Source organism: Penicillium cinerascens (assembly GCF_028974065.1).
Source record: "Penicillium cinerascens strain IBT 15544 chromosome Unknown scaffold_4_segment0_segment1, whole genome shotgun sequence".
Classification (NCBI taxonomy): Eukaryota; Fungi; Ascomycota; class Eurotiomycetes; order Eurotiales; family Aspergillaceae; genus Penicillium; species Penicillium cinerascens.
In genome coordinates this window covers 2,172,050-2,197,365 of record NW_026695298.1, presented here as the reverse complement: position 1 = coordinate 2,197,365, position 25,316 = coordinate 2,172,050, and the positions used below count along the sequence as shown (strand labels likewise).

The 25,316-nt window shown below is 50.4% G+C and overlaps 11 protein-coding genes across 11 annotated transcripts; 7 read left to right on the top strand and 4 right to left on the bottom strand.

Annotated features, from left to right (window-relative positions):
• Nucleotides 1-2,250: 2,250 nt before the first annotated feature.
• N7498_009927 (uncharacterized protein) lies at nt 2,251-3,562 on the top strand (the record flags this gene model as incomplete). Its single annotated transcript, XM_058456983.1, has 2 exons — nt 2,251-2,604; nt 2,705-3,562. The coding sequence occupies 2 exons, from the start codon at nt 2,251-2,253 to the stop codon at nt 3,560-3,562; spliced, it is 1,212 nt and encodes a 403-aa protein (XP_058303882.1).
• Nucleotides 3,563-4,363: 801 nt separating this feature from the next.
• Nucleotides 4,364-5,737, bottom strand: N7498_009926 (LSB5 family protein; the record flags this gene model as incomplete). The annotated part of the gene is made up of 4 exons (XM_058456982.1): nt 4,364-4,376; nt 4,428-5,453; nt 5,504-5,655; nt 5,723-5,737. The coding sequence occupies 4 exons, from the start codon at nt 5,735-5,737 to the stop codon at nt 4,364-4,366; spliced, it is 1,206 nt and encodes a 401-aa protein (XP_058303881.1).
• Nucleotides 5,738-6,345: 608 nt separating this feature from the next.
• Nucleotides 6,346-7,575, top strand: N7498_009925 (3'(2'),5'-bisphosphate nucleotidase; the record flags this gene model as incomplete). The annotated part of the gene is made up of 1 exon (XM_058456981.1): nt 6,346-7,575. One exon carries the CDS (start codon nt 6,346-6,348, stop codon nt 7,573-7,575), a length of 1,230 nt encoding a protein of 409 aa, XP_058303880.1.
• Nucleotides 7,576-7,794: 219 nt separating this feature from the next.
• On the bottom strand, nt 7,795-8,665 carry N7498_009924 (mitochondrial 54S ribosomal protein uL6m; the record flags this gene model as incomplete). The annotated part of the gene is made up of 3 exons (XM_058456980.1): nt 7,795-8,168; nt 8,225-8,338; nt 8,398-8,665. 3 exons carry the CDS (start codon nt 8,663-8,665, stop codon nt 7,795-7,797), a joined length of 756 nt encoding a protein of 251 aa, XP_058303879.1.
• Nucleotides 8,666-9,341: 676 nt separating this feature from the next.
• Nucleotides 9,342-10,934, bottom strand: N7498_009923 (uncharacterized protein; the record flags this gene model as incomplete). The annotated part of the gene is made up of 5 exons (XM_058456979.1): nt 9,342-9,541; nt 9,602-10,123; nt 10,180-10,467; nt 10,520-10,765; nt 10,841-10,934. Coding segments are annotated over 5 exons (1,350 nt in total), but the record flags the coding sequence as incomplete, so codon positions are not given.
• A 333-nt stretch (nt 10,935-11,267) lies between these two features.
• On the bottom strand, nt 11,268-12,111 carry N7498_009922 (uncharacterized protein; the record flags this gene model as incomplete). Its single annotated transcript, XM_058456978.1, has 3 exons — nt 11,268-11,507; nt 11,555-11,686; nt 11,740-12,111. The coding sequence occupies 3 exons, from the start codon at nt 12,109-12,111 to the stop codon at nt 11,268-11,270; spliced, it is 744 nt and encodes a 247-aa protein (XP_058303877.1).
• A 479-nt stretch (nt 12,112-12,590) lies between these two features.
• N7498_009921 (alpha-keto acid decarboxylase family protein) lies at nt 12,591-14,318 on the top strand (the record flags this gene model as incomplete). Its single annotated transcript, XM_058456977.1, has 1 exon — nt 12,591-14,318. One exon carries the CDS (start codon nt 12,591-12,593, stop codon nt 14,316-14,318), a length of 1,728 nt encoding a protein of 575 aa, XP_058303876.1.
• A 582-nt stretch (nt 14,319-14,900) lies between these two features.
• On the top strand, nt 14,901-15,904 carry N7498_009920 (HpcH/HpaI aldolase family protein; the record flags this gene model as incomplete). Its single annotated transcript, XM_058456976.1, has 3 exons — nt 14,901-15,140; nt 15,199-15,251; nt 15,310-15,904. 3 exons carry the CDS (start codon nt 14,901-14,903, stop codon nt 15,902-15,904), a joined length of 888 nt encoding a protein of 295 aa, XP_058303875.1.
• A 596-nt stretch (nt 15,905-16,500) lies between these two features.
• On the top strand, nt 16,501-18,012 carry N7498_009919 (uncharacterized protein; the record flags this gene model as incomplete). The annotated part of the gene is made up of 5 exons (XM_058456975.1): nt 16,501-16,665; nt 16,719-17,251; nt 17,319-17,712; nt 17,773-17,875; nt 17,951-18,012. The coding sequence occupies 5 exons, from the start codon at nt 16,501-16,503 to the stop codon at nt 18,010-18,012; spliced, it is 1,257 nt and encodes a 418-aa protein (XP_058303874.1).
• A 1,572-nt stretch (nt 18,013-19,584) lies between these two features.
• Nucleotides 19,585-21,559, top strand: N7498_009918 (uncharacterized protein; the record flags this gene model as incomplete). The annotated part of the gene is made up of 4 exons (XM_058456974.1): nt 19,585-19,686; nt 19,743-19,837; nt 19,890-20,525; nt 20,620-21,559. The coding sequence occupies 4 exons, from the start codon at nt 19,585-19,587 to the stop codon at nt 21,557-21,559; spliced, it is 1,773 nt and encodes a 590-aa protein (XP_058303873.1).
• Nucleotides 21,560-22,287: 728 nt separating this feature from the next.
• On the top strand, nt 22,288-25,269 carry N7498_009917 (uncharacterized protein; the record flags this gene model as incomplete). Its single annotated transcript, XM_058456973.1, has 8 exons — nt 22,288-22,387; nt 22,436-23,250; nt 23,302-23,523; nt 23,572-23,628; nt 23,674-24,010; nt 24,788-24,985; nt 25,039-25,132; nt 25,188-25,269. The coding sequence occupies 8 exons, from the start codon at nt 22,288-22,290 to the stop codon at nt 25,267-25,269; spliced, it is 1,905 nt and encodes a 634-aa protein (XP_058303872.1).
• Between the last annotated feature and the right edge of the window lie 47 nt (nt 25,270-25,316).

Genomic DNA, 25,316 nt, shown 5'->3' with positions numbered 1-25,316 from the left:
CAGCGAGCATAGCATATATTAGAAAATATCTAATCCGCAGATGCAAGAGCTGGTGTACCCCTTTTCAAATTTCTTGATACTACGCGTAGTAGTAATACGAATCGTAGGGACTATTTCTGGCCGTCCAATTCCACAGTCTTAAACCATCATGTCTTTCCGCATAGACAGACTGAACAAATGGGAAATATCGCTAGTCTCGTAATATACCCAGAACCTACAACGGCTAGGTAGCACCGCCACCGAGGGCAATTCGAAACGGTGGCTTCATTTTCCTTGTCGCCCAATAGGTTTTATTTTCTTTTCCCCTATTATTTCTGATACTGTATTCCCTGCCGGAGTAAGAAAGCCGCACAAGTATACTGGGGCACACACTAAACGAAAAACGGGCATTGTTCTCCGTCCACTTATTGAAAATAGCCGATTGCTCTCTAGGCGTGGTTTTCCATTTATTGCTATGCAACAATAGAAAATCAAGTTTTTTACACCCAATCTCAGCAAGGCGTTGGCGAGTAATGTAAGTTAATAACCTCAAAGAAGGAAAATATAGAGGGGAATCACGAAGGCTAAATCGCCACGACTCATGATACGTCCCTGACTTGGCCTTTAGGTGCGGAACGTATATAGTTCTCATGAGTTAGTGACCACAATGTTTTAATTATAACTTAGCAGAAATATCTCAAAGTCGGCTATGACGACTCACGGAACACTGCAGGCACCGCATTGCGTCATTTAATTATTTAACTTTACTGTATCATGCATTTAGAATGGGTTGAACCCATACTTCGCTACAGCAAGTGACGCGGTTTGACCTTGCTAGGATTGTGGTGGGGAAAACTAAGTTATAGGGCACGGAGGGTGACATTTGCGGTAGGCTACATCCCAAAGACATAAAGATGGTCCTCTCCTGGTCATGCATCTACTGTAGCTTTGTGTAGCTTGTGCCGTGTCTTCTTGTAGTGCATAGTGTTATGTGATGAGATAGACGTCGCGAAGCAGGATTTTTTAGGTGTCGGTGCGTTGCACGTGCAATTGCTAGCATTTCCATTGTGAATCTTTGCCGTTTGTGTGTAGTTTGTGCCGGTCACAGTCGTAATTGGTGCGTCTGCTGCTGTAGCTTGTGCCGCGTCTTGTTGTAGTGCATAGTGTTATCTGATCAGATAGACGTCGCGGAGCAGGATTTTTTAGGTTTCAGGGCATTGCACGTGCATTTGCTAGCATCTCCCTTGGGAATCTTTGCCGTTTGTGTGCAGATTGTGCCGTGTCTTGTCCTAATTAGTGCGTCTGTTCCAGCAGCTTATGCCACCATCTTTAGATGGTGCGACTTCGCGAGTCCAACCAAATTGGGGCATGGCACGGGTACCGTTTGACCTGTCACAGCAAATGAAGTATTATGATAACAGTGTAGCAATTCTTAGGTGATGTTGTATCAGAATGTGACAGGATATAACTAACGCGGCCCGTCCCATCAGATCGGGGAGTTAGGAACGACATTACGTCATAATCGGCCATACAACGTATTAATTAGAACAGAAGCTTTCTGATTATTGGTCCGATTCCACTTCATCTACAGATCTAGTAAGTACCACCGATGAGATAGAGCGGTGGTCGTCATGAACGTTTGGCCGACATAACCGGTTTTCTGTGCACTACGACGTCGAAGTCGACGGAATTTAAAGAAGCTTTCCCCCTCTTCCTTTAAGATCTAAGATAAGTTTTGAAGTACCTGTGTCTTACAATTGATTGATGAGTGTCAAGTTGTGAAAATAACTGCACATACGTTAACTCGGTCTACAAATTTTACGAACTACTAGGTGGGATCACTTAACTCAATTGGTCAGTGTGAACTTATGCTTAATGAGTCTCCATTTGAACACTTCCGAAAAATCTAACTGTTCATATATAGCAACAGCACCTCACCAGGATCACACTCGAAGCTAGTGAGCAACGACCACAACTATCCGAGATATCCCAAGACACATCGCGGTCTGCCCCATCACGATAGCATCAAGTTGTACCGTCGCTGTGGAGCAGATTTTGGCTGCTTCCGCTTCTCCCACCGAGCGGGCAGCGACCGCTGGATTACTTCGACAAATTGCTAACGTTCTTTCCCGTCCCAATGCGGTAAAACGACTTAATTTTGAAACTTGCAACGATTGGGCAGCCTTGGCCAACAAAAGGGCTGACGTTATCGATCCACCTAAGTATACATCTGACACACATCAAACTCCAGCTGATGTCCGATTACATCCCATGACAGCTTCTGGGACGCTGGGATCTTTGGTCGAGCACCTGATCTTACCACGCGAGGAACTCTTATCGGCACAAGACTGTGATGATGCACTCAACACAATCGTGGGAGAGGGTAAGTGTTTCAGCCAGAAATTGATACCGGTAAATGGATATGTGGAGGCTCGCGCGCATACCACGCAATATCTGGAAAACTATCGCGGCAGTTATAATGCTGTCGTGTCGCCTTTCAAAACGCGTAGCAAGTGGCTGAAACTTATACTGGAAGAAGAAGGTCCCTTGCACCGCACAGCTATAAAAACAGCTTTGTTCGATGGTCTCAACCGATATCTTCAAAGCCTCCTACCTTATCCCAATGTATGGAGAGGTAGATGTGATTCTGCCCTCCTCTGCTTATGGTCGGAGACTGTGGAAGCATGTGACGGTGGTCGCACTCCAACATTTGATGAGGCTTTAGGCGTGGGTATGGGAGGGAGACGATAGAGGGCTGGAGATTGCAGCCATCAACCTCGGAGCTATTACTGCGCCTATACGCGGAAGTGGCGGGGTGCGTTTGACCGACCCAACAGAGCTATGGGCTATGCGATACCTCGATTCCGGATGCTTATACTGCGCCGACTTAATTTTCGGTCAGCTGTACATGTGCGACAGTACACTCACCCCGGATCGGATTGCCATTGCGCTACGCGCATCATTTATTTTCAATGACTTGCAAGACGTGGTCAGTGATCTCATTCACGGGGAGCCGGGCAACATATTTTGGTTACTCGCTGCCAACTGCACACCTGTGACGGCTTCCGATGTTCTGAGCACTGTGCGTGCTGACTGGTTGTGGCTCAATCAAGCTCCACATGATGTTGTTCGTCGGGCAACGTGTCGGATGTGGTTGATCGGGGCGGCTCATGCCTTGTGTAACAGGCGTTATCGAGGATATCGATATTCACAACAACTTCCCCAACCAAGTCGAGATGGTTGCAGCGATAGTCCATCGCGGCGACGATTATGGAACTGGGCGATCGATTCAACGAATCCAGACGAGACTAACGAGAAAACTACATTTAAGGAATCACTGGCTGAGTGGTTGCCAGAGGTGAAGGTACTCGATGATGTGCGTCGCGCCGCTATGAGTGACGCTGAGTTAGAAAAGATTTATCGGCATGCGAGTGATCCGATTGCGGGTCCGATAGAAGAGATACTTGCTGGAATAATTTGGGTGCTCGACGTTGAGGGGCATGCGTATGATCGACTCGCCTTCGAAGCCGACCATTGCATGTCTGCCTTGACGAAAGTCAGCATTGCTTCTGTTGAGGTTTAGATACTGATGCACCTATCACTCATTCATTCATTCATTCATTCATTCATTTAATACGGCCGGTGGAAAATCCAAACGGGCATCTGTAAGCCTATTATCCCAGTCTACGGGATCTGTAGTAGAGTTGTCTTGAAAACCCTCGAAGACAGGGGGCCAAGTTGGACCAGAAAGAAAAAAGAAAAGTAACGCTATCGCTTGTCACAGATTGATTGATTGATTGATTAGTTGTCAGGCCCTTCCCGGCCCTCTTCTACTTCTGTAAAACCAAAATCACTCGTCTGCGCTGATATACTGCAGTCATGGACGTGATCCACCTGGACTGGATCCACGGGATCTATACAATGTCTACCTGCCTAGGGCTCTCGATAAGCTTCCATTTGGGATCCGGAGCTGACTAGGGTCTGGCGTTCAATCTGGCCTAAAAGTAAATCAGGGGATTGGACGATGGAATGGCACAGCTGGCAACTTTCTACCTCAACACGGCAGCGACTTTCCAGCATGTTCCGGTTCAAGGACTTGGAGCAACCATTCAATGCTATGGTTGTGGCGGAGATTTGACTTTGATGAGAGCGAGAATCAGATTGAGTCTTTTTTGTAACCGCTTGTTTACGGGCACAGTGACATTTAGATCTGTTGGAGCTAAAAGTTTTGCATTGATTCCATTGAACATAACATATTTACCGTCTCGAAGCAAACACAAGAAACGTATCTCATCGGCACCGGTAAAATTCATGGGGTATACCACGCTCAGAGCCAGTGTCAGAAAGCTAGAAATCGCGGGTTCATAAACCAAGGGTTCACGGCTTATACTTCTTTCCTGTTGATCTGTTAGTGACTATACGAAAGAATAATCTTCGGGTTGATATACCAGGAATATCCGGTCTTCTCAACTCCAGGGGTCTTGATGGCGTTTGAGTCTCCGAATGGGTCATCATCATCTTCCTCTTCTGGCTCCGTGTCACTTTCGCTGTCCAAAATCCGTCGCGTGCCTTGCGATGAGGAAGCAAGCGAAAGGCTGACGGGACGAGCTGGTCGTGGCGGCTTTGGAGGGTTAACGCTCAGTCCGTTGAAGCTTTCGTTCATTTCTTCCTCCATTTCAGCCTTTGACCGCCAATTTCCTGACAAGACATCGTCGTCACTGTCGCTGTCGTAGTCGTAGCTCTTATCCAAAACCTCGAATGCCATCAAAGCCGTCACAAGCTCCTCGTTGGCATGGATCAGTCCGCCAAGGAACTCCTCGCTCTCGATATGCTGGATGTACCGGAGAATCTGGTGTCGGAGCTTCTTACACATTTCGAATCGGTTGTTGCACTCTGCATCCTCGCTAATACGGGTTGTTTCACGGTTGACAAGCTTCAATGCATTCAACAGATTGGTGCTGGCAACCGAGGCGGAAGCCAGAGTCTCCAAGATCTGCGGGCGCTCCCGTTCAAGGTTAAAGCTTCGGCTACTGACCGAAAGTTTCTTCTCCTTCGACTTGTCCTTCTTGAATTTGCTGGGCTTCTGCTTCGGGCTGCTGAGAGTCCTGGCGGGTCCGTTACCGGTTGAGATAGATACCGTGTGTCCCATTGGAGGCTCGTTCGTATTTGCACCTTCACGTAGAACCTTGGTTCTAGCTTGCGTGGCGGGCTGCTTGCGCTTCGGAAGCTGTTGGTAGAGTGCCGTGATCTTGGCCATGCCTGGGGTATCCTTGTATGTCGCAGCCCACTGCCCAAAGAGAACCTTACATTTCTGTTTGACAAGAGGATCTGAAACGGGGTCCGTTCCTGCGATACGTAGCCGTTCCAGCAATGGCTCGTCGGCGAAATCACGCAGGAACCGGTCGCCTGCATTTTGGATAAGAAAATCGAGAATTGTAAGGGCTCGGAGTTGTCGATGAATGTTGCCGTATTTCCTGGGGATTCTTTAGTCTTGGAGATCAAGGCTACCACGGTCATGACTCACAGCTTCTTGCGCAGAGCCCGACTGGCTTCTGTGGGACCGCTGGCTTGGATGCGAACGACATCGATCAAGTCGACGATACCGCTGGAGTCCTCCACTTCATACTGTTCGCTTGTGAGGACTTCAATCTGCACGGTCACCGCGGAGTAGGGTTTCTGGTGGTAGAAGTCCAGGTTAGTATGCCCGGTCACAAGACCCCTTATCATTCCTCAGCCGACTTACCGATGACTGAAACATGGTGGGCCAAGGTTGGGAATTGCCGGCGAGGAAACACGAAGTGAGTTCAAAGATTGCAACAGTGACCTACAGCGACAAGGCTGCAGTTGTCTACCTCGATCAGCCTGCTCACGCTCCCCGTGCCAGGCAGACGTTACGTATAGAACCCCGCACGGCTCGGATTACACCAGTATCCACGGTGATTGAGGGGGATTCGGCCGACGAGGATATCAGCGGGCTGCAGATGAATTTGTACCGTGGACCAGTGGGTTTTGGGTGTTCTGCTCAACGACGCCCAAAGATCAATGGTGTTATCGGCAGACACGTCGGAGGGAGGTCTTGGCACTAGTCGGGAGTCCGATCAACGGTCGAACAGGAGGCGGCGGAAGCTAGTTCACCGCTGACCAGTGAGAAATACGCACAAGGCACAGAATAACTTCCAGAGGCGCAGGAGACAAAAGGAAACAGCATACGTTAAGAAACCGAAAGTAGACTTTTGACTCCCCGTGACCCCCTCAACCCAATGTGGTTTAGGGCGGGGGACTCTCTGACTATTTGCTGATGATGCGCTGAGCTGAACGTATTAGTAAATACGATATCTTTCTGTCAATTGCCTCTGCTTACTGTTGATGATCTCTCCGAGCAGACCTGACTCCCCCAGCTCGTCCTCGAATTGGTTGCGTGTCCTCTCCCGCCTCGTCATTTGCTCCACCCTCATCCTGGCCCTCAGCGTGGCCCTCAAGACCCGCTCCCGTCTCTCTCTTCTCCTTCCCTCTTTCTCCTCCCAACACCCCGCAGTCATGTCTTACCAGCAAGAACGCTACATCGCCGAGCTCGCCGTCCAGCGGGCCTGCCTTCTCACCCAGAAGGTCTTCTTCGAGAAGGCCAAGGGTACCGTCTCGAAGGACGACAAGTCCCCCGTCACCATTGGCGACTTCGGCGCCCAGGCCCTGATCATTCAGGCCATTCGCAAGAACTTCCCCAACGATGAGATCGTTGGCGAGGAGGAGGCCAGCTCCCTGCGTGCGGACAAGGACCTCAGCGCCGAGATCTGGCGTCTCGTCAAGGACATCAAGCTGGAGGATGCGGAGAGCGACAAGGTGCTGGGCGGGCCCCTGCCCAGTGAGGAGAGCATGCTGGATATTATTGACCAGGGCAACAGCGCTGGTGGCCCCAAGGGCCGTATCTGGGCCCTTGACCCCATCGACGGCACCAAGGGTTTCCTCCGTGGCGGCCAGTACGCCGTCTGCCTTGGTCTGATCGTTGACGGTGACGTCAAGGTTGGTGCCATTGGTACCCCCAACCTCCCGGTGGACGACAATGCCACCATCAACGCTAGCACTGGTGCCCAGCAGGAGGGCTCCTCCGCCAACGGTGTCCTGTTCTCCGCTGTCGAGGGCGAGGGCGCCACCAGCCGCCCTCTATCCAACGGCACCCTGGCCCCGAGCAAGTCCATCTCCATGCGCCCCGTTGGCAACATCGCCGAGGCCGTCTTCTGCGAGGGTGTCGAGGCTGCACACTCCGCCCAGGGCGACAACGCCGCCGTTGCCGAGCGCCTTGGTATCACCGCCCCGAGCGTGCGACTGGACTCGCAGGCCAAGTACTGCTCAATCGCCCGTGGCGCTGGTGACATCTACCTCCGCCTCCCCGTCAAGAAGGACTACCAGGAGAAGATCTGGGACCACGCTGCCGGCGATATCCTTGTCCGTGAGGCCGGTGGCCAGGTGACCGATATCTACGGCAACCGTCTGGATTTCAGCAAGGGCCGGACCTTGGCTGCCAACACGGGTGTCGTGGCTTCCCCCAACGCCCTCCAGGATCAGGTAATCGCTGCCGTCAAGGCTGTACTGAAACTGTAATGTTAAATGAGTCTATTTTATGTCTGTCCAAAGCTCCTGACTCGAGCGCGAACGGGGCTTTTTTGCTAGGATCACGCTTGATGCGTACAGAGTACATCTGTGATACCACGTGAAGGAAGTTGAAGAAAGAAAAGTACATATATGATGGAAATAGAGTATAAGAATACACAGAACGAAAGATGCAATGTTCCTTGAAGCCAAAACACATCCGCTCCCAGTTTATTTGATCTTCTTCGCCTTGAGCTTGATGGTCTCCCCGTTGACGAAGATACCCTTGCCCTTGTACGGCTCCGGTCGTCTCCATTCCCGGATCTCGGCCGCAAACTGCGTCACCGCTCTCTTATCGACACTCTCCAGCAGAATGCGGGTCGGCTGGGGTGTGCTGGCCTGGACGCCCAGGGGAATACCGAGTTCAATGGGGTGAGAGAAGCCGACCTTCAGAGAAACGAACTTTTGTCCGGGGTAAGCGGAGCTGACGGTGGTCGCGGTGTCTTCGATGGTAGCCCTGTAACCGACACCGACCAGACTCAAGACACAAATGTGACCTTCAGAGACACCGGTGATGTGGTTCTGGAGGAGCGCGCGGATAGTACCTGGATTGAGAAAGGCGTTAGATTTGGATAGAACGAGCGTTCCAGAAGACACATACCCCACATGGCACGCTGCGCAGGCACTTCAGGATCCAAGACAGACAGAGTAGTCTTCAAGGTAGTTGTGTCGTGGTTGACGGTAAGGAACGACGGAAGCTCGAGGGTCATTTCACCTGGAATCCAGCCCAGTACATTAGCCTCCAACTCGACATTTCTCGGGGGCAATACATACCCTTGGGGCCCTTGATATGGGCGGCGAACTTGGGGACATCCTTTCCTCGTGCGCGGGAAAGTGACTTGGGGAGATCGACGAGGTTCAATGTCACGTCCGGGGGCACGGAAATCGCGGCGCCTCCGACTCGGGATTGCATCGGGGAGGTTGTTGAGAAGCATTGCGCGCGGGAGGGTGAGAATGCGGGAGTAAGGAAGAGTGGTAATGAGCCGCGCTGGAAGGGCTCCCGGAGAAGCTGCCGGGCGCAGCGTTGGGGTAAGAACGACATGATGTTTGGTGTGTTGGTTTCTTGCGCTGCGCTGCGGCTTCGATGATTTTGTCGGAGTAAAATGCGGCCCGATTTGGTTAGCGTCCACGTGATTGTATTTGGCCTGAGATATTGGGCATCAAGTGATTTTCATAGTGATCATGGTTGGGAATAAACTTCCTCCTGAATTATTTATTCAAATCGCGAAATTCCTTGAACCTGATACATGTTTACTGCCTCATCCGGACCCATGATGGTTTTGAGTAACTTCCCACACCTAAGCATTACACGAGGACAGAACCAATTTTGGCCAACATAGCAGACTTTAGCTTTTAACCGAGTATATTTTGTTCTCACCGTACGATCAATTATTACTGAAAACCCTTGGAAGTAGTTCATAAAATATATTCACTTAAGCCATCCAACCGCGCCCACTTCCCCTCCCCCACCCCCGGAAAAAAAGTGCATTCATTATGTATGGTTGGAGATAGAAGAAGAGAAGAGAGCAGAGTAAAGCGTCCGACTTCGTGACCTTGACTAACATGGTGGCACGAGACCACCAAAAAGGGCGCTTGTTTTTCTAGAGCAGATATCTTACCGATTCATGCCTTTGATTCATGTCTTTTTGGGAAGGCAAAGAACTGTAACAACACTTGACAAAGCACATAATCCAGCTATGAGAAGTTAACACTGACCGAGTTATCGACAACCGAGCATACTTGCCACAAACGCAATTCATCGCATAGTATCCAAATGTTTTGTTGAGGGTCCCAGATATGACAGGACCCACACATGTTCCCAATGTCCAGGCAATACTGGCGATCGCAAGGGCGCGCGACTTTCCGCCATTGGGACCAAATGTTCCGGGGTGCTCTTTTTCGAGTTCAATCGCGGCCACTGTCATATTTCAACCGATAGGCATAGTTTTTGACATCAAATACATGGTAGGGAGCTTACCTGTAGCCTCAATCGATCCTGATCCATTCAGAAAGCTAAATTGGATCCCAATCAAGGTCATTACCAACACATACAGAACAGTTCCCCGGATCACTGCATTTATAAATGGAAACTGCTCACTCCCGGGAATGCCCAAAAGCCAGAGCAATGGTGCTAAGATGGCGAATCCAAATGCAGTTGGTATCCGCGTCCCTGCCCGATCTTTTAACCAACCCACCAATGGAGTTACCACAAGACGTGGAGCCTGCAAGGCACCAAACATAAGACCAGACTGCATACCGCCCCATTGGAACACTTCACGAACATGTAGCGGAACGGTAGCATTGAATGTGGCCACTAAGAGACCAAATATGAAACTGCAGTATATGCCACCAACGAAGTTGGGCTTACTGAAGATACATTTATAGAAGTTCGGCGTTGTCTTGGGTACCGCATAGGTCTCAGACCCATCGGAATCGGTGGAGAGAAGGGGGGAGTTCTCAGAAGGAGAGTCCGGTTCAGTAACAGAGTCACCGGTGGTACCTTTAAAGAGATATGTTAGAAACCGAGTCACCCTTGAGCGAAATGAAAGCACTTACCGGTTCTCTCCAGGTGGTTCTTCTCCACCATCAACAGACGAAAAACTATATCAACGCCGATGATCGTGAAGGCACTGGCCCATGCCACCCAGTACCCTGCCAGCTGGAATAATATACCAGACAGCATGGGCCCAGTTGAGGTACCTAGCGATACCGCCATAGATATCACAGCATAGGTTTTGGCTGTATGTTGAAGCGGAACAACATCTGCCACTGTCGCGAATCCCACTACCCACATGATACTACTAGCAATGGCCAGCACTAATCGGCCCGCGAACAGCACAAATACTGTGTGGTGGAATCAGTCACTGAATCACAAGGTTGGTGACATCAGACATACAAGATGACCCGAATGCTGTCGCAATGTTACTACCAAGGCAAATCACCAGCGCCCAAAGAAACCAGTTGCGCTTCGAGGCAGACTTATCCGCGAAATGTGCCAATGGCATCCGGATAATCACACTGACCGCGGCACCCTCAGTCAGCAGCCAGGAGCTCATGCTCTGCGTACGGGAGGGGTCTAAGCCGACCCGGTCTTCGAGCATATAGGGAAGGATGGGAACGATGAAGCTGGACAGAAAGGTATCTATTGGCATATAAATGACGCAGAACTGTTAGGCCAAGAAGCTTCCATTGCCCAGAGGAGAGAAAGGTGCAATACCGGTGAAGAGTGCCACAGACATTGCTGTGACAATAAACCATGTAGATGACCGCCACCGGTGGACTGATGCTGGCTCCAACGACGGGATATCCATGACGAATTACTCAAGCGAAATAATTCAATTTTGGGTGAGTAGAGGTATGGGTGTCCTCCACGTCTTTGAACATAGACAATGGAAACTGAAGTTGCTTTTCATTTGAGTGACGAAAAAAAAAAAAAAAACAAAATTCCCTGCGCCCCTGGCATGCACGTAATCGATAGCGTCGGGTAGTTTTGCAGCTATAGCTATCCTATGGGACTATCATGTTTCATAGGTGGACGAGTATGCCGTATTCACATCCCTTGCTTCGAAGCTACGTTAAGCGAACACCATATGGAGCGGCCTGCGAAGACTATACACAGTAGTAGTTATTGAACCCATTGGACATCACACTCCAAGGAGCCTCGTGGATTTCAAATGATTGTAATCAAGCATCGCCTCTTTTACACATCGCTCAACAAGCGCGCCAACCGCGTCGCCAAAGTCTGCTCGCCACTTGATGGCTTCCTCATCAATATTTATATTGCCCGCTACCTTATCACTCTGGATCCCGCTGGATGTCATCAAAGTGTCCAGGAACAGGTCATCGGAGGAACTGGCCTGAGCTAATTTGGACTCCTGGGCGGGCTGCCATGACCTCTGCACTTGGAACTATCCAGTCCGACCAGCTGCACCAACTGCTCAATGACGCCAGTCTCGTTGATCACGTCGTCAGAATCGAGCAGGATCGGGTCTGATGGGGACCCCCTTGAGCGGATGTCATTCGCATACCAGTCATATAAACGGCGGGTCCCGCGGAGAGACATCTGTGACTCCATATCGCAAAGAAATAGTCCATATCAACGGCCGACGCCTGTACCCGATGAAACTCCAGTAGGGCACGACATAGCGAAGGAAATAGCCTGGCGGGATGGCGAATCAAGAAGATGGGGATCCATGAGCGCAGGAATTCGTCCGGTAGGACTGTTGGGTTTCCCACAGACACCACGTCTCCGGGTTTCGCGTACCTATCCGGTAGTTGGACAGTGAATGCCTTAGTATCTAGGGGGGAGCTCGGGACTTCTAAAAAGTTGCAGTGTTCTTTTGCAAAGACAAGCTTGCCATCTGCCTCTCCCTGGGCAACATAATGTTCGAGGGCATTGAAGCTACCGTGGAAGCTCTCCATGACTTGGGCTTTCGCCTTCGCAGACCACTCGCTCACCGGGCGATCACTGAGCCCAAGGCTCCGCATCAGGAGCCGGGTCTGGAGGGAAATGCAACTACCGATGTAGTTCTAGTAGACATTGGGCTGTTGATCCAAACGAAGTATGCGAACGAAAAGGTTTGATGTTGTTCTTTGGAGACTGAGAATGAAGAAACGCCGAGACGGATCAGGGATAGCGCCGCTGATTGCCATTTTCAATAGAAAGTGGACAACAGCGTTGCATGAGAGTCATCCTCTGGTGCTTAGCTCCTTTCCTTATATTAGACTTGGCGTCACGGTGCGACGAAAGTGCGTGTGCATGGAGCATTATGTTTGATGCATCTATTCCCTTCGTAATGCACGCTGCGATGCACGAACACCTCATTCGTCTTCGACTTCAGACACATCGCATTCAGAAAGTGGGGGTATCCATGCATGCAGCAAGGACATAATGTAAACCTGAACGGACCGACTATAGCGGTATCCTGTATCCTACACAATCCCAATCACTCCAATCATTCGCGAATATGGACCATCAAATCCAACTGGCAGACTACCTATTTCGACGCCTCTACCAGGCTGGCGTGCGTGCCGTCCATGGCGTCCCGGGGGATTATAATATCACGGCCCTGGATTACATTGTTCCCGCGGGGCTGGAGTGGGTAGGGAACTGCAACGAGCTCAATGCCGGCTACGCTGCCGACGGATACGCCCGAGTCAACGGAATCGGCGCGTTCACCACCACCTTTGGCGTTGGGGAGCTGTCGGCCATCAATGCCGTGGCCGGTGCCTATGCGGAAATGTCACCGGTGGTTCATGTTGTCGGCACTCCATCCAGAGCGTTCCAGAAACAGGGCCGGCGCATACATCATACTCTCTGCACCGGAGAGCCAAGTGATTATACCATCTACTCCGAAATGACGGTCAAGATCACCACCGCACGAGAGAATCTGGTTGATGAAGCCACGGCAACAGCCCAGATTGACCGTGCTCTGCGGGAATGTATTCTTCAGTCGCGGCCCGTCTACATCCAACTTCCCACCGACATGGTCACTGCGCTGGTGCCATCCGCGGCTCTAGCCACTCCTCTCGACCTGAGTCCTCCGCCTCACGACCAGGACACCAAAAGACTGGCTGCGAACCACATTTTGCGAAAGATATACGCATCAAAACAACCATTCCTGTTGGTGGATGCTGGTACATCGCGATATGGAGCAACTGATGAGGCGAACGACCTCGCACGTCGCACAGGGTTCGTAACATGCACTACACCCTTTGGAAAGAGCATCATCAACGAGACTATGGCAAATTTCCACGGTGTTTATGGCACGACAGGGAAAAGAGTTTTTTCGTCCTGGGTGGACTCATGCGATCTTATCATCTACATTGGGCCCCGCGTGAGCAACATCAACACATACGGATTTACGACCATTCCCCGGCCGGAGGTGTCTATCACATTCGATCAGAACTTAGTTACAGTCTGCGGCTCCCAAACCTACAACGTGCCCGTGAAGGCGACTCTACAGGAAGTTCTAGACCATCTGGATGCTGCCCAGCTGCCAAAATACACGCCCTATCCCAACCTCCCGAGCCCACAGCAAGATCTGGCCTCGCTAACTCCTGCCCAGCCAGTGGACGCATTGGCCCATGATACATTCTGGGAGCGCATGTCGCACTTTTTTCGCCCCGGGGATATCATCATGACGGAGACCGGAACCTCTAGCACCGGCGGGCGGGAGTTCGTGTTGCCCGAAAACACCCGGTTGATCAACTCGAGCATATGGCTCTCGATAGGGTTCATGCTTCCGGCCGCACAGGGTGTCTGTCTTGCCCAGCGCCAAGGTCAAATGCAGGGGCGGACTATCTTATTCGAAGGCGATGGCAGTTACCAGGTGACAGCGCAGGAGCTGAGTACGATTATCCGCAAGCGTCTGGATCTCATCATCTTCCTGATGAACAACAATGGCTATACCATTGAGCGGCTGATCCACGGCCGCGATGCCGAATACAACGAGGTCGCTCCATGGCGCTACTTGGAGAGCCCCAGCTGTTTTGGTGCGCCCGCAGATGGATACGATGTGCAGACCGCCAGGGTGGAGACCTGGGGTGAGATGCATGCGCTTCTTGCGGATGAGAAATTCCACACCGGGCATGGCTTGCGAATGGTGGAGGTCATGCTGGACACTTATGATGCCCCTGAGGCCCTCAAGTCCTTGACCGCTCGGAACATCAAGGCCTATCAGCAAAAGAACTAGATGACATGGATTGACCGAGCAACATGAATGCGGGTACTTCACGGTGAATATCATCTTGCAGCACAGAATCTTGTACTCCACTTTTTCCGCGGGTCCGTGTTCACTTCATGCACCTTATTTCGCCTAAGTAAATACCAGGCTGTATTGCTTTCTTTCTTGCCTGAATATCATACATCAGTGCTATTCTTGCTTTTTTGTTAATTGGTATCCACATCGGATCTTTCACTAGTGCTGTTAGTGGAGCATGGCACCTGAGAAGGGAGACAAATCAACTACACACGGGCTTGACGTGCTTTCTATCATGCAGCTCCCACCCTCTGAGCAGTACCATTCACCTCCTTCGCTTCCCTGCACCTGTACCCAAGACGATCATTACTTCCTTCTTACCTTGAATTGAAGCAATATGGTGTTACACGAAGTGGCGGAGATGTAGACACCTGGACGAGGAGCTTACACGGGCCAGAGAGACAATCTGCAGCAAAGCCAACTGCGGCCTCGGTGAGCGACCATGCAGTGGGAGATAAATTATCATGTCTCAATCTTGCTCTGTGCAACGAAGCTGTCTCCTTCATAGCTATCCAAATGACTCTCTTCCCAGACCAAGGCCTGGGAATGGCTGCATACCGAGCCCCGTCCCTCTTTCAACCGCATCATGCCCGTCAAGCGTTGCGTGACGCCCACGAAGGAAAGATCCCTCCTCTCGCTGGTCTTTACCTCGGACTGAGCACTGTTCAGACAGCCCGATACATTTCGCCTATGGGATTTGACCTGGTCTGGATCGACTGGGAACACTCAGCATGTAACGTGGAGACAATGACCACGGTTTGTCCTGAAATATCCTTTTCTCTTACTGGGGCCACGCAGGACTGAATGTTTATAGATGGTCCACGAGATATCCTTCATGAGCGAAGGCAAAACCATTCCGTTTGTCCGGTATCTTCTATTCTACGGCCTCATTTCGGACACTGGACGTTCGCTGACGATTTGGAAGGATCCCCAGCCATGATCACGCCGCGGTGGGGTATGCCCTTGATGCCGGCGCCAGTATCGTCGTACCGCAGGTGAATACGGTGGCCGAGGCCAAGCATATTCTATCGGCCACTAAATATGGAGCGAAATACGGTGGTACGAGATCGGCGCCACCCTATCGTCTAATTCAGGGCATCACCGACACTCCCATAGACAAGTCCAAATCCATCCACGAAAACCAGAATGAACAAGCGGCCGTCGTGATACAAATTGAGTCTCTCGAGGGATTAAATAACCTTGACTCTATATTGACTGAGGTTCCCGAAATTGACGGGGTGTGGCTCGGGACCATTGATTGTCGAGTCTCGATGGGACTTCGCTGGGAGGCTGGGGTGGCGCCCACTGAGCCCGAATGGCAGGATACCGTTGCCAAATTCAAGAAGATCGTGAAGAGACATAATAAACCGAGTGGAGGGTTTGCATTGGGTCCGTCAGAGAAGATGCGAATGATGGGTGAGGGCAAAGCCATGTTAATTGTTGCCGTAGACACCGTGGCATTGGTCGGTATGGTTGATGAGTTGAAAAAGGCCCGTGAAGTCTTCTCCCTTCCCAATTGACTTAATCTCGAAGACCTGCACAATATTGGCCCGGTTTCCTTCTTTACTCCATGACCTTCCGTTCCTTGGCGTCGTGACATGGGTGGAATCAGAAGATTTTCTAAGCAAACTCTAACTTCATAATCACTCAACACCAATTGGATTTCCCTAGCGAGCCGTCTACTGTATCCGCCACATAAATTCCCGTGAATACCATCCACGTTTCTAGTTGCCTGAGTAGTCTCCACTAGGATTGCGGGCTGTTCCTGTCCCCGCACTTGGAATAGGTCATGCATGAGTAATGCCAGTATGTAGGGAATAAACAACAGCCGAACTATGCCGGCGTACTCACCGCTACTTGGGAGACTGGGCCGCGTCGATCACTACCACATGGATCCCCCTTAACAAGGCTGTGAAAGCTGGGTGCTGAATTGGCCAACTGCGAGGAGGTATTGACGATCTCCTCTACAGGCGAAACAGCAATTAGACGCGTCACAAATAGTATTCTGTTACTGTTGTCGAAAGAACATGTTTAATACAAGTACTACCTATATAATATATGAAGACCGAGCCAAATATAGCCCCTTACCCATTCGAGATATTTTTCAATAGTCACCATGGAACGTTCCCGATTTGATACCATCCCTCATGCCCCAAAGGACGAGTTTCGCCAACTCATTACTGATTTTAGTACCGATGTATCCCCGAATAAGGTCGGTCTTGTATCGGGCATGTATTGGAATGAAGAAGGAAATGTGTTGACGCTCCCAGTCGTGGAAAAGGTAGTAGTGCAAAGGGATAAATAGAGGGATACCATGCTGAATGAACGACGTAGGCGAAGACGCGTCTTGTGCTCGATAAACGTTCCAATCATGACTATTTGCCCACCCATGGCAATGCATCTTTCATCCACCATACCCAAATCCTCATATTTGGGGAGACTCTAGCACATCAGCTGCTTTCAGGATCGGGCTCTCGGCTCGCCTCGTTACAGACAGTCTCGGGAGCAGGCGCCAATCATCTCGGTGCGCAGTTCCTTGCCAAACACCTCCAACCTCGGCGTATCTGGATCCCCGATATAACATGGGATAATCATCCCGTAATTTGGCAGCTGGCGAGCGACTCAATGACCCGGGGAGTGAAACCCCTGCAGGTTCGGGTCTATCCATATTATGACAAAGAGACCCACTCTTTGAAATTTGAGAGAATGATGCGTCTCCTCGAGCAGGAGGCTGAGACCGATGATATTCTTCTGCTACATGCCTGTGCGCAAAACCCCACGGGGGTCGATCCTACAAAAGAGCAGTGGAAAACCTTATCCGCCTTTTGCTCCCTCCGAAAGTTATTCCCCTTTTTTGATCTGGCATAGTATATCTCACCATCTCCGTCTTCAAAGTGGCCAAGACTAGCATAGCTAAGAATAAACACACCACAGTCAAGGCCTTGCATCTGGGTCACTCGATGAGGATGCATGGGCAATCCGCCACTTTGTCGACAGCAACCTCGAGCTGTGTGTTGCACAAACATTCTCTAAAAACATGTCGCTGTATGGCGAACGCGTCGGAACATTCCATCTCGTTGCGGCCTCTGCAGACGCCGCCACGCGGGGGTTCAGCCAGATCTCCCGGATCCAGCTTACAGAAATATACTCTCCCCCAGCATTTGGGGCCAATATAGCCACTATGATCTTGTCAGATCCAGAACTCTATGATCAATGGAGGCAAGAAATTTGCATGATCCATGGAAGACTCGTAACAATGAGAGCGGCCCTTGTGACAGAGCTAGAAATACTTGGAGCCCCGGGCGATTGGGGTTATATAAAAAGCCAGGTGAGACGGAATCTTCCCACTCTAATTTATGCATCTCACTCAGACTTTGTATCTCGATAGGTTGGAATGTTTACATGCATGAATCTGAGTGCCAGGCAGATCGCTCTTCTGAAGACTTATCACATCTACGTCACAGGATCCGGCCGGATATCAATCGCAGGATGTATGTTTCTTTGTCACGAAGCTATTTAAGACAACCTACGATCCTACTATCCATCAAAGCTAACGTTGGGTCTAGTAAATGGAGGCAATGTTCGGTATGTCGCTGAAGCATTGACTACGGTCATGAGAGAAGAGTAAGGAGCGTATCAGGGTTGGGGGAAAATATAGACTTTGATGTTACAAGTTTCGTCATTGGCAGCAATTGGAAGAAGCGCGATCCCCTTGAATTGTATTTCTTTGGACCTTTTGGTCAGTTGTAATTGCCGGTTGTACGCAGTGGCTGTGCACTTTGAGGAGGTAAGCAATCTCAATGTCTTTTTTCTAAGTTCCACGTTAGGCCTGGTAAAAAGAGGGATATCGTGAATTTGGCGTAGTTTCCATCTGGGTCATATCCAACTTCAAATTTGGTCAGATCGTAATTATCGGCGGCAAGGGCAATTAGACACAGGAGGCCGTCACTGTGTAGCCAGCTACAACATGTTTGGACACACCCTTCGAAGTCCTTTCGGTCATGGTTGAAGAGGGCGCGGACATTGAATACTGCGTTGAGGGGCTCATCTGTGGGCCACTCGTATGTGCGCATTTCGAAGGTGTGGGACATTCCTTGACCATGGTGGGCGAAAAGTCAATTCCTTTGACGTTGCCCTGCACTAGCCATGGCCATGTCCAAGGGCTTCCCTGTCCTGCAGCCAATATCTAGCGTATGTTCGTACGGGGACAAAAAGCTCAGGACTCGATCGATATGCTAGCTATCATCTAGATCGTTCTTGTAGCCTTAGTCATAAGTGGGTTGTGCTTTGAACTTGCTAGCAGCGCCAAACATCATTTTGGGTTGGAGAATTGCACGCCTGCGGTCGATAATCTCTCACAAGCCAGCGAAGCACCGTTTATTCTGTTCAAGTCGTCTCTTACTACAATGCAATGCTATGCTCTCCTCTGGTTTCCCCAGATATTAGATCCATGTCGACTAACTGTAGTAGTGAAAGAGTTACAACTCGAGGCAAGCTCATGGCCTGCAGGGAACACGTAACGAAGCTACAACTACATTGGACGAGTAACCTTTGTCTCTTTCCGGAATCTGGGGTAGCACACCCTTCAGAGAGGCACTGGTTATGCTTGAAGGGACAGACTTCAGACAGTCATAGGTATAGGCCAAATGTGTCATTCTAAAATCAGAACTAATTTCTCCTTCTTCAGACCTCACGAGATGGCCAAAGTGCCGTGTAAGCTCGAAAGGAAGTTGTATCATTTACGCCAGTTTGGCCGGCCGCCTTCCTTTCCACCTTGGGCAGCATCCGGTGGCTGGCTGACTGCTGCATACGATTGATGTATACCCCGCAGCAATACAGGTCTTAGAGCCCCTGCAGCTGCAGCAGATTATAGTTTTACTATAGACGCACCAATGCGGGTCCTGCCGTCGTACCTAAAATCCAGGCCTTTGTCTCGGTAAATCCTTCCAGCATATGTCATAGCGGTGTGCAGCCGAAAGCCAAGAAATGAAAGGGAAGGGCCAATGGTTAATAAACATGAAAAAAAAGCAGCTTTTTACCTAATGGGCACTGGTCATGGACTGCCTAGTCTTTTGAGTGTTATTCATTCCAACTATAGCCCCTTGCGACACAGTCATTGTCAGTATATAATAGGACGCCTGCTCGTATTTCACTCTCCTTGGCCACCCACAAAGGATTTTAAGACTACGAACAGCCCAGCATGGGAGACACGGGACAGATCGCGGACCCTTGGATGCCACCAAAGACGCCCCAGGCGCTACCTCTGGGCAAACCCAACATCTACCCTTTAGGCGAACGACATGTAAGTAGCCCATCTGAATTAACCTATATGGACGACCTGAGGGCTCACCAGCTCAGGGCGTCAGCGTATCCCTGCCCACATGGGATTCTGTAATTGGATTGTCTCGAAAGGAAGACTGGGTTTTAGACCATCTGGAATGCAGCTATCCTCGGTGAGCCGTAATCTCGCCAGAAGACTGAGATTTCAATTAAGAAAGCTTGTAGGTTCTATATCAACAAGCCGGTTCGGGATCTCTCAGCGGCAGTTCTCCAACGGGCCATTGCCTCTGAAAGCAACACTCGTTGCCTGGTCTTTGCGTCTGCTGATGCTGCTCACAAATGCCTTGCTGCTCTAAGAGCCTCTACGACCAGTGCGGAGGACGAGGACCTGGCGTTATTGGAGAGCACCCGTTTTTTTATGCCTCCAGAGTCAGCCCGGGATGCTACAGCCTGTCACTGGGCAAACTTTTCTGCCGTACTATTCCCATTCTCTCTATGGAAAAAAGCGATGGCGTTCTGGAGAGACACTGGAAGTGGACTGTCCACCCGCCACGCAGAGTTCTGCCTTGGTGAGCTGGATTATCTGGACTGTGATTCGGCAGATCCAGCATTGCGCAGTCCAGCACCCCTCAAAAGGTGCCATCGCCGCACCCCCCAAACTCTAGCCTCTGTCCAAACCGCAGCCGCCGGCATGCCTAAACTGAAGTCCATTCTTGCGAAGCTGGCCACCTCTGACCAGCCAAGCGAGCCGGTGGTACATCCTGACGATGTATTCCTCTATCCCACCGGAATGAACGCCATCTTTTCATTGTCGGAGTGTCTATGTTCAATCACGCCTGACTCAACTGTGGTTGCCTTTGGGTACGGCCGGACTTTTTCTTTTTTTTTTGTCTCTCTTTGCACCCGCCCTTTATACCACTTCTAAGAAAGCCTAACCTGACAAAGTCTCTCATAGTTGGCTGTATCCAGAAACAATCGAGGTCCTCCGAGGAGGTGCGTGGAAGAAGTGCCTCTCGTACAAATATGGAACAGAGAAAGAGTTGGATCAGTTGGAGAACGTGCTCCAGTCGGGCAAGCAAATCGAAGCTCTATTCTGCGAGTTGCCCAGTAATATCTTATTGTCTTCACCAGACCTCCGTCGGATCCGGGCTCTTGCCGACAAATTTGGGTTCATCGTGGCTTGTGATGACACTGTCGCGGGTTTCGTTAATCTGGACGCAATAGCGTGTGTGGATGTCATGGTATCCAGTTTAACAAAGACCTTTAGTGGCGCTTCCAATGTCACCGGAGGAAGGTCAGTTTTCAGTCCCACAATTATCGATATTCGCACGCTCACCTCTCCCAGTCTCGTTGTAAACCCCGGCTCCCCGTACCGCAATACTATCAGGGCAGCTCTATCTTCGAAATATGAGGAGACGTACTTCCCCCTCGACATTCTTGCGCTCATAGACAACTGCAAGAATGTGGTCTGGCGGGTGAGGCAATGCAATGAAAATACCCTCCCGCTGGTTGATCTGCTCAGCTCCCATCGATCAATTGCCACGGTCCATCATCCATCTACCGCGCCAACTTCATCCCTATACCAAAGTTTGCAACGCAAAAATGGAGGCTACGGTAATGTCCTAAGTATCATCTTCCATCGCCCCGCCAGTGCCGAGCATTTCTATAATATCCTTGATGTCTGCAAAGGCTCTAGTTTTGGAACGAACTTCACCCTGGTGATTCCATATGTTCAGCTGGCGAATTACTGGAAGAGGGAAAAAGTCCCAAAGTATGGGGTGCCGCAGCACATCATTCGCATGAGTGTTGGACTTGAGGACAGTGACCAACTGGTAGCAACAGTCGCCAGAGCGCTTAAGGAAGTGGAGGAGTTTGAGTCTCAAAACACTGCGTAATTGGTTGATGTATGTGTTTTTTAAGGTTTTACACAGCCGAAGAAAAGAAAGTTGAAAATGTGCGTGATTTATATCAATTTGTGGGATAGTAATCCTTAATCGTCGTAAAATGACAAAAGTATCTTGAGTCAATGAACTTCCAATATAGCTCATCAAACATAGTTCGATCTTACTGCTGTTTTGCGAGATTCCCGAAGCCCGTTTAGCGTGCGTTGCGATGATGATGTGTAGAGAAGGTGCATGGGAAAAAACATCTCTCAAAGAGACTGCCACAGCCCACGCAGCCGATGCCCCTAGCCAATTTCCGTGCGAGCTCGCCTATTTCTTTTCCTGGCTGGCTGGATAGATGCTTGTTCTGTAGATAATTAGCCTCCAATATACGAGAAGAGACTTCCCACTACACTAGATGTAGAGGGGTCTTTCATGATTGGACCTCAGACTTGGTTTCAAGTCTCTCTACCTCGGCAAGAACTCATTACTATGCCGCCAGCAGTATTTTAGTGAAGAATCTAGAGAAAAGCCGTGACTTTGACTCGGTTGATAACCTTAGGGGGCACAAATTTTTCGCTTTCCCTCTCTACCTGGTCATCTACAACCTGCTCCCGGTGAACTCATTTCATCCTTTCTCCACCCATTCACAGCTCTCTCGACGAGCGCAGGCGCCTGTGACTGGGAGAGTTATCTGAAATAATCGTTATTCGCCGATACATGTGAGGGATCCAGGCAAAATGAAGAGGCACTTATCCCCTTGGCTGGCCCTTGTCCTGCTCTTCGGTGCTCTCACTCGAGCTCTCAAAGACCCCAGCCGGGCGCATATTGCCGAAAGTGGTAAAACTCTCGAGAAAACAAAGTGACTTGCCCTGCTGACCGTTCAAGGCAACCTTCCAGTTTATCAAGAGATCTCAAACGGTAGTAACGTCATTTCCTATCTGTCATCGAAAACACCTCATCAAAACGCGATCTTCTCCGAAGCAGTGCATCTCTTGGAATCCGTGTCGACGTTACCATCATGCGCTCGCATCGCGTCGGTGAAGCTGGTGACCTCCTGCAAATCCTTCGAGGGCAATGATAATGCGGATCGGGTATCCCATGAGACCTTGGATCGCATCCGATCAGTCTATGCTGCTCGCCTCGCAATATGCGAGCTCGAAGGTGCAGGCGCCTCAGTCCCCGCGCCTTGCCTCCCTGTCACCCTTGCGCCTCCAGCGTCAAAAATTCGATTTGGGTTCATGAGTAAGACCAATGCTCCTGACACCGGCACAGTTCTTGTTCCAAAAGAGCTGCTCGAGCAGTGCCTCAAGGCTCTTGAGTCACGGCCCCAGTGGTGGACTTCCTACAGCAACAGTCGGCAGAATGCCATGGTCATTTGCCAAGCCTCGCGGATTGAGGTCGAGAAAGAGGAACTACTGCAACTTCACCGTTCCATATTGAGGAGCAGCATCAAGTTGGACGAGGGGTTTCATCAAGCGTTGCGCAATGCCGTAATGGAAGCGTCGCAGCACGAAGCCTTTGTACAAGCTGTCCAATCACTACAAGGGAAGCTTGTGACAGATATGGAGGCCGGCCAGTCTTTCTTTCAAAAGACATTGAAAGGCTTTCTTCGTGATATTGCACTCGGAATTGACACCTTGAATGCTGCTGTCACATCGGCGCTGGGCCGTGTGCGGTCAGAGACTGCAGTCCTCGAAAAGGTGTGAAAAGTACCAATAACCGTCTATTTGCATGAAATAACTTTCTTACAGAACATTCAAAACGCCTCAGGTCAGGTCAACGCTCTCCAACAAGCTTTGCAATTTGCGCATCAAGATTCCTTATCCAGGAACCAGCTGGCTCTCCGTGCGCATGAAGACAACACTCAGGCTTACCAAGACCTTGCCTCGGTACTACAATTGTCACTTGAGTCACTGGTGGAGACAGACATGGCAAGACTCTTCCAAAGTGTAGGAAGATTAGATGCTTCTTTGGTATGTTGAAGCTCGTGGTGCCATGTGAATGACACTGACAACGACAAGGAATGGCTCACAAGCCGACTGATCCTTGTCCTCAAACAAGAGAACAAAATGGCCGAGGTTGGTTTTCGTTCCATACCCAGTGATTTTTGCTGACTTCGAGAGCGACTACAAACCATGGAGGCAGCCATGGAACAATCGCAAGCAAAGGCGGATGAGCTGCAAAAAGGTCAGAACATGCAAGTCCAAGCGCTAGCAGCGCAATTCCAAGTCCAAAAGGAGATGCAATATAACGCGCAGATCTCCCAGGCCTTGCTGGACAAGGCCGCCACAACTGCTGCGAATCTACACACCATCATCGACGAAGCAGCCACAAAATACAAACAAATACCGAACTTGCACTTCCACGGTCTCTCTACTTGGACACTATGCGGTGTCCTGCTCATTCTCATCGGAGCCCATAATATGAAAGCTGCCGTCAGCGTATTCTTCTTGGTACTCGGTAAGAGTCATGTTCCACGGCCTTCCAACCCACCCGCTCAACTGACTCCAGGGCATTTAATCGTCGCATTTTTTTTGCGCTTCTTCTAGTTATACCTCGCATATTCGCTATTCACTTTTCCCCTTGCGTTTCTTATAGGGCTTGCATATTTACCTTATAGCAATGAGATACCCATTTGATTTGCCCATTTCATGTCGTTTCAAGATGGCAATCTCCACATTGCAACCAATGTCTCGAGGAGGTCGACATAATAATGCCATTCCATTGGCTTTTAGCCTATCATAAGATACCAAGCGCCGGCAATGTGGAGGCTTTAGGGAAATGACGTTTCACGTAACCACGCATAATTAGTGACGGCACAGCCACTCGAGCTGTCAGTGCCAAGATGGGACCTGCGGGTCGGACCCAGATGGAACCATGGAAGCCAATCGTCGCTGTTGGATACTTTCTATTGACCTCAGCTCGTGTTTATCACCCCTGAACATGGCCTAACGTGGCTTAAAGTCAATAAAAATTATAGAATTGGCACGCATGAAGATTATAGAGAGCGGCACGTGCTACTAGTCTGGCCTACTCCGGCGTTAAGCACGTAGTGGTTGTGGCGATGTCACTCCTATCACTTCGCCTTCTACACTCCTGATATCGACGACCACTCCATTCTCATCCACTCAAATTCAATAATCGCTATCATGCCTGGTGTTCGTAAGTGTTCATATTTCACACTGCTTTTCTTCTGATCTCGTCTTTCCACCGGCGCTCCGTACTAACACCACGCAGCCCCCGACGCGTTCGCCCAAGTGAAGAAGGGACTCAAGGCTATCTTCAGCCGTAAAAAGGAGAAGAAGGATATTTCCAAGCCCGAGGAGAAGCCCGCTGCTACCGAGACTCCAGCTGCAACCACCACCGCGGCTGCACCTGCTGCCGAGCCCAGTCCAACCCCGGCTCCGGCTCCGGCTCCTGCCCAGGAGCCCGCTGGTATGCCACACCCCGTGTAACTTCTAGTAACTAAACACTGAACCTCGAGCCAGAAACCACGAAGCCCACCGAGGTCAAGCCCGAAGAGACCTCCGCCCCGGCTGAGACCCCCACCGAGGTGCCAGCCGGCGCAAGCAACGAAGACCGGTGCGTGGTTCAAGCTCTCTCTACCAACCAGAATGTCAATACTAACGAACGACAGACGAGCCAACCAAATAAGGTGCACAGCAGTTGGCACTAGGATGCATCTACGTTCTGTCCTGTCCCTTCCCCGCGCCCTTTAAGGCCGTTGCACATACCCCAGCAGGATCTGTCAGCCCTCGAGCTGTTT